At 40.2% G+C, this 7,500-nt stretch overlaps 1 protein-coding gene across 1 annotated transcript in view; it reads right to left on the bottom strand.

The window, feature by feature from the left end:
- Positions 1-7,500, bottom strand: part of LOC128354570 (uncharacterized) — a 31,655-nt gene that overhangs the window by 13,764 nt on the left and 10,391 nt on the right. The window contains exons 10-16 of the mRNA XM_053314789.1: positions 7,294-7,464; positions 2,719-2,811; positions 1,644-1,736; positions 1,302-1,394; positions 947-1,070; positions 615-812; positions 1-518 (exon numbers count right to left, since the gene is read on the bottom strand). The exon at positions 1-518 is cut by the window's left edge and continues 72 nt beyond it. Of these exons, the coding sequence (XP_053170764.1) occupies positions 1-518; positions 615-812; positions 947-1,070; positions 1,302-1,394; positions 1,644-1,736; positions 2,719-2,811; positions 7,294-7,464 (1,290 nt within the window). The remainder of the gene's footprint in view (positions 519-614; positions 813-946; positions 1,071-1,301; positions 1,395-1,643; positions 1,737-2,718; positions 2,812-7,293; positions 7,465-7,500) is intronic.

The following is a 7,500-nucleotide window of genomic DNA, read 5'->3' on the forward strand; positions in this document are numbered from 1 at the left end:
CATCATCATCACCTCTGGAGCCGCCATCAGTGTGACCTCATCGATCAGCCTCCTGACCTTTGACCTGCAGCCCGCCGACTTCCTCACACGAACTCGATTATTGATTATTGATCGAGTGTTTCCTTCCTCGTCGTCTGCGTCGCCACGGACGACGATCAGCAAGTCGTTACTGATCACTGATTGGTTATTGATCACTGGGTTATTGATCACTGATGGGTTACTGATCACTGATGGGTTACTGATCACTGGGTTACTGATCACTGGGTTATTGATCACTGGGTTACTGATCACTGGGTTATTGATCACTGATGGGTTACTGATCACTGGGTTATTGATCACTGATGGGTTACTGATCACTGGGTTATTGATCACTGATGGGTTACTGATCACTGGGTTATTGATCACTGATGGGTTACTGATCACTGATGGGTTACTGATCACTGGGTTATTGATCACTGGGTTATTGATCACTGATGGGTTACTGATCACTGGGTTATTGATCACTGGGTTATTGATCACTGATGGGTTATTGATCACTGATGGGTTATTGATCACTGATGAGTTATTGATCACTGGGTTATTGATCACTGGGTTATTGATCACTGATGGGTTACTGATCACTGATGGGTTATTGATCACTGATGAGTTATTGATCACTGGGTTATTGATCACTGGGTTATTGATCACTGATGGGTTACTGATCACTGATGGGTTATTGATCACTGATGAGTTATTGATCACTGGGTTATTGATCACTGGGTTATTGATCGATGGTCGTTTATTGATCGATGGTCGTTTATTGATCGCGGCTCCTGAAAGACGATGACACGTTGGACGAACACGGATAGCTCATTAACATAATCAGCTGTTCTCATTAACATAAACTTTAAATCTGTGATGTCACCAGTAGGGGCGAGGGGGGGGGGGGGGGGGCTATTAGACTCACCCAGCACGCTCTCTCTGACATCATGTGACTCCTCCTCAGCCAATAGGGACGCAGACTCAGCAGTGACATCATCCTCTGTCTGTCCTGCCTCGCCGTTGCCTGCGGCGACAATCACTCCGTGTTTCTGATCGGGTGAAAAAGAATCAATCAGTAAATACATCATTAAATATAAACTAATATCCAAACCTTCAAAATAAAATACATCATTAAATATAAACTAATATCCAAACCTTCAAAATAAAATACATCATTAAATATAAACTAATATCCAAACCTTCAAAATAAAATACATCATTAAATATAAACTAATCAATATAATATTGATCACTTTATTCTTCTTCTTCTTCGTTGGTACCTTGAGTAAATCTCGCAGTCGCACCACTTCCTGTTTGAGCCCATCACGCTCAATCCGAATGATGTCACTGATCTCCTTCTGCCTCTCCAACGCCTGAGGAGGAGGCGCAGGAGGAAGAGGAGGAGCAGGAGTAAGAGCAGGAGCAGGAGGACGAGAAGGAAGAGGAGGAGGAGGAGAATGAGGATGAGGAAGAGGAGGAGGAGGAGGAAGAGGAGGAGGTTAGTTTGTATTGGTCACAGATTAAAGAGAGCAGATGTAAACACACAGGCCGTAACCATGGTAACAGCAGGCTGTAACCATGGTAACAGCCTGATCACTGATTGATTGATTAAACAGACGAACCTCGATCTTCTTCTCCTTCCACTGCAGCGCCTCCTGCAGGTCAGACACCTCCTCACTGTACTGTCCACTCTGTTGCCTTAGAGACGACACCTCCTGAGAGGAGGAGGAGAGGAGGAGAGGAGGAAGAGAGGAGAGGAGAGGAGAGGAGAGGAGAGGAGGAGAGGAGAGGAGAGGAGAGGAGAGGAGAGGAGAGGAGAGGAGGAGAGGAGAGGAGAGGAGAGGAGGAGAGGAGAGGAGAGGAGGAGAGGGGAGGAGAGGAGGAGAGGAGGAGAGGAGAGGAGGAGAGGAGGAGAGGAGAAGGAGAGAGGAGAGGAGAGGAGGAAGAGAGGAGAGGAGAGGAGAGGAGAAGGAGAGAGGAGAGGAGAGGAGGAGAGGAGGAAGAGAGGAGAGGAGAGGAGAAGAGAGGAGGAGAGGAGGAGAGGAGAGGAGGAGAGGAGGAGAGGAGAAGGAGAGAGGAGAGGAGAGGAGATGAGAGGAGGAGAGGAGAGGAGAGGAGAGGAGAGGAGGAGAGGAGAAGGAGGAGAGGAGGAGGAGAGGAGAGGAGAGGAGGAGTGGAGGAGAGGAGAGGAGAGGAGGAGAAAGGAGAGGAGGAGAGGAGGAGAGGAGGAGAGGAGGAGAGGAGAAGGAGAGAGGAGAGGAGAGGAGAGGAGGAGAGGAGGAAGAGAGGAGAGGAGAGGAGAAGAGAGGAGGAGAGGAGGAGAGGAGAGGAGGAGAGGAGGAGAGGAGGAGGAGAGGAGAGGAGAGGAGAGGAGGAGGAGAGGAGAGAGGAGAAGAGGAGGAGGAGGAGAGGAGGAGAAAGGAGAGGAGAGGAGGAGAGGAGAAGGAGAGAGGAGAGGAGAGGAGGAGAGGAGAGAAGAGAAGGAGAGGAGGAGAGAGGAGAGGAGAGGAGAGAAGGAGGTGTGTATTTTGTGTGTAGTGTGTATATAGTGTGTATTTTGTGTGTAGTGTGTATATAGTGTGTATTTTGTGTGTAGTGTGTATATAGTGTGTATTTTGTGTGTAGTGTGTATATAGTGTGTATTTTGTGTGTAGTGTGTATATAGTGTGTATTTTGTGTGTAGTGTGTGTTACGTACAGTCAGCAGCTCTTCAGTGTGTTTCAGGTTTTCTTTTATTTCTTTAAACTGGAACTGAAGAACAGAATGAGCCTGGCGCTGCCGCTCACAGTCCTGTAACCAATAACCAATAATCAGTTACCAGTAACCAGTAATCAGTAACCAGTAACCAGTAACCAGTAATCAATAACCAGTAACCAGTAACCAGTAATCAATAACCAGTAACCAGTAACCAGTAACCAGTAATCAATAACCAGTAACCAGTAACCAGTAATCAGTAACCAGTAACCAGTAATCAATAACCAGTAATCAGTAACCAGTAACCAGTAATCAGTAACCAGTAACCAGTAATCAGTAATCAGTAACCAGTAATCAATAACCAGTAACCAGTAATCAATAACCAATAATCAGTAACCAGTAACCAGTAACCAGTAACCAGTAATCAGTTACCAGTAATCAGTTACCAGTAACCAGTAATCAATAACAAGTAATCAGTAATCAATAACCAGTAATCAGTAATCAGTAACCAGTAACCAGTAACCAATAACCAATAACCAGTAATCAGTAACCAATAACCAGTAATCAGTAACCAATAACCAGTAATCAGTAACCAGTAACCAGTAACCAGTAATCAATAACCAATAACCAATAATCAGTAATTAATAACCAATAATCAGTAATCAGTAATCAGTAATCAGTAACCAGTAACCAGTAATCAATAACCAATAACCAGTAATCAGTAACCAATAACCAGTTATCAGTAATCAGTAATCAGTAATTAGTAACCAGTAACCAGTAATTAATAACCAATAATCAGTAATCAGTAATCAGTAATCAGTAACCAGTAACCAGTAATCAATAACCAATAACCAGTAATCAATAACCAATAACCAGTAACCTGTAACCAATAACGAGTAACCAGTGACCATTAACCAATAACGAGTAACCAGTAACCAGTAACCTGTAATCAATAAACAGTAATCAATAATCAGAAACCAGTAATCAGTAATCAATAACCAGTAACCAGTGATCAATAACCTGTAACCAATAACCAGTAACCAATAACCAGTAACCAGTAACCAGTAACCAGTAACCTGTAATCAGTAACCAGTAACCAGTAACCAGTAATCAATAACCAGTAATCAATAACCAATAACCAGTAACCAGTAACCTGTAATCAATAACCAGTAATCAATAATCAGTAACCAGTAATCAATAACCAATAACCAGTAACCAGTAACCAGTAACCAGTAATCAATAACCAGTAACCAGTAACCAGTAATCAATAACCAATAACCAGTAATCAGTAACCAGTAACCAGTAACCAGTAATCAATAACCAATAACCAGTAATCAGTAACCAGTAATCAATAACCAATAACCAGTAATCAATAACCAGTAACCAGTAACCAGTAACCAGTAACCAGTAATCAATAACCAGTAATCAGTAACCAGTAACCAGTAATCAATAACCAGTAATCAGTAATAAATAACCAATAACCAGTAACCAGTAACCAGTAATCAATAACCAGTTATCAGTAATAAATAACCAATAACCAGTAACCAGTAATCAATAACCAGTAACCAGTAATCAGTAACCAGTAACCAGTAACCAGTAACCAGTAATCAGTAACCAGTAATCAGTAACCAGTAACCAGTAATCAATAACCAGTAACCAGTAACCAGTAACCAGTAATCAATAACCAGTAACCAGTAACCAGTAACCAGTAATCAGTAACCAGTAACCAGTAACCAGTAATCAATAACCAGTAATCAATAACCAGTAATCAATAACCAGTAATCAGTAATCAATAACCAATAACCAGTAATCAATAACCAGTAACCAGTAACCAGTAATAAATAACCAATAACCAGTAACCAGTAACCAGTAATCAGTAATCAATAACCAGTAATCAATAACCAGTAACCAGTAATCAATAACCAGTAACCAGTAACCAGTAATCAATAACCAATAACCAGTAATCAGTAATAAATAACCAATAACCAGTAACCAGTAACCAGTAACCAGTAATCAATAACCAGTAACCAGTAACCAGTAATCAATAATCAATAACCAGTAATCAGTAATAAATAACCAATAACCAGTAACCAGTAATCAATAACCAGTAACCAGTAACCAGTAATCAGTAACCAGTAACCAGTAATCAATAACCAGTAACCAGTAATCAGTAATCAATAACCAGTAACCAGTAACCAGTAATCAATAACCAGTAATCAGTAATCAATAACCAATAACCAGTAATCAATAACCAGTAACCAGTAACCAGTAATCAATAACCAGTCATCAGTAATCAATAACCAGTAACCAGTAATCAATAACCAGTAATCAGTAATCAATAACCAATAACCAGTAATCAATAACCAGTAACCAGTAACCAGTAACCAGTAATCAATAACCAGTCATCAGTAATCAATAACCAGTAACCAGTAATCAATAACCAGTAATCAGTAATAAATAAGCAGTAATCAGTAATAAATAACCACTAACCAGTAACCAGTAATCAATAACCAGTAACCAGTAATCAATAACCAGTAATCAGTAATAAATATCCAATAACCAGTAACCAGTAATCAATAACCAGTAACCAGTAATCAGTAACCAGTAATCAGTAACCAGTAATCAGTAACCAGTAACCAGTAATCAGTAACCAGTAATCAGTAACCAGTAACCAGTAATCAGTAACCAGTAATCAGCAACCAGTAACCAGTAACCAGTAATCAATAACCAGTAACAAGTAATCAGTAACCAGTAACCAGTAACCAGTAACCAGTAATCAATAACCAGTAACCAGTAATCAGTAACCAGTAACCAGTAATCAGTAACCAGTAACCAGTAACCAGTAATCAATAACCAGTAACCAGTAACCAGTAATCAGTAACCAGTAACCAGTAACCAGTAATCAGTAACCAGTAATCAGTAACCAGTAACCAGTAATCAATAACCAGTAACCAGTAATCAATAACCAGTAATCAGTAATCAGTAATCAATAACCAGTAACCAGTAACCAGTAATCAATAACCAGTCATCAGTAATCAATAACCAGTAACCAGTAATCAATAACCAGTAATCAGTAATAAATAACCAATAACCAGTAACCAGTAATCAATAACCAGTAACCAGTAATCAGTAACCAGTAACCAGTAATCAATAACCAGTAACCAGTAACCAGTAATCAATAACCAGTAACCAGTAACCAGTAACCAGTAATCAATAACCAGTAACCAGTAACCAGTAATCAATAACCAATAACCAGTAATCAATAACCAGTAACCAGTAACCAGTAACCAATAACCAGTAACCAGTAATCAATAACCAGTAATCAGTAATCAATAACCAGTAACCAGTAATCAATAACCAGTAACCAGTAATCAGTAACCAGTAACCAGTAATCAATAACCAGTAACCAGTAATCAGTAACCAGTAACCAGTAACCAGTAATCAATAACCAGTAACCAGTAACCAGTAACCAGTAATCAGTAACCAGTAACCAGTAATAAATAACCAGTAACCAGTAATCAGTAACCAGTAACCAGTAACCAGTAACCAGTAATCAATAACCAGTAACCAGTAACCAGTAACCAGTAATCAATAACCAGTAACCAGTAATCAGTAACCAGTAATCAGTAACCAGTAACCAGTAATCAATAACCAGTAACCAGTAACCAGTAACCAGTAATCAATAACCAGTAACCAGTAACCAGTAATCAGTAACCAGTAACCATTAATCAATAACCAGTAATCAGTAATAAATAACCAATAACCAGTAACCAGTAATCAATAACCAGTAATCAGTAATAAATAACCAATAACCAGTTACCAGTAATCAATAACCAGTAACCAGTAATCAGTAACCAGTAATCAGTAACCAGTAATCAGTAACCAGTAACCAGTAACCAGTAATCAGTAACCAGTAATCAATAACCAGTAACCAGTAATCAGTAACCAGTAATCAGTAACCAGTAACCAGTAATCAGTAACCAGTAACCAGTAATCAATAACCAGTAACCAGTAATCAGTAACCAGTAACCAGTAACCAGTAACCAGTAATCAATAACCAGTAACCAGTAACCAGTAATCAGTAACCAGTAACCAGTAACCAGTAACCAGTAACCAGTAATCAATAACCAGTAACCAGTAACCAGTAACCAGTAATCAGTAACCAGTAATCAATAACCAGTAACCAGTAACCAGTAATCAGTAACCAGTAACCAGTAATCAATAACCAGTAACCAGTAATCAGTAACCAGTAACCAGTAACCAGTAATCAATAACCAGTAACCAGTAACCAGTAATCAGTAACCAGTAACCAGTAACCAGTAACCAGTAACCAGTAATCAATAACCAGTAACCAGTAACCAGTAATCAGTAACCAGTAATCAGTAACCAGTAACCAGTAACCAGTAACCAGTAATCAATAACCAGTAACCAGTAACCAGTAATCAGTAACCAGTAACCAGTAACCAGTAACCAGTAATCAGTAACCAGTAATCAGTAACCAGTAACCAGTAATCAATAACCAGTAATCAATAACCAGTAGGGTTAGGGTTAGGGTAGAGTCAGTGTGTGACCTCTGACCTTAGCCTTGTCGTTGCCATGGCGACGGGCCTCCCACAGCAGCTCCTCCGTGTCGCTGAGCTCCTCCCTCAGCGTCTCCACCTGGAACATCAGAGCTGACTTCTCGTTGTGCAGCTGAGCGTTGGACAGCATCGCCCTCCGGTACCTCTCCTCCGCCTCCGCCAGCGAGTCCTGACATCACAGTGACATCATCAGTGACATCATCCT

The sequence above is a fragment of the Scomber japonicus genome, chromosome 24 (genome assembly GCF_027409825.1).
Source record: "Scomber japonicus isolate fScoJap1 chromosome 24, fScoJap1.pri, whole genome shotgun sequence".
NCBI classification, from domain to species: domain Eukaryota; kingdom Metazoa; phylum Chordata; class Actinopteri; order Scombriformes; family Scombridae; genus Scomber; species Scomber japonicus.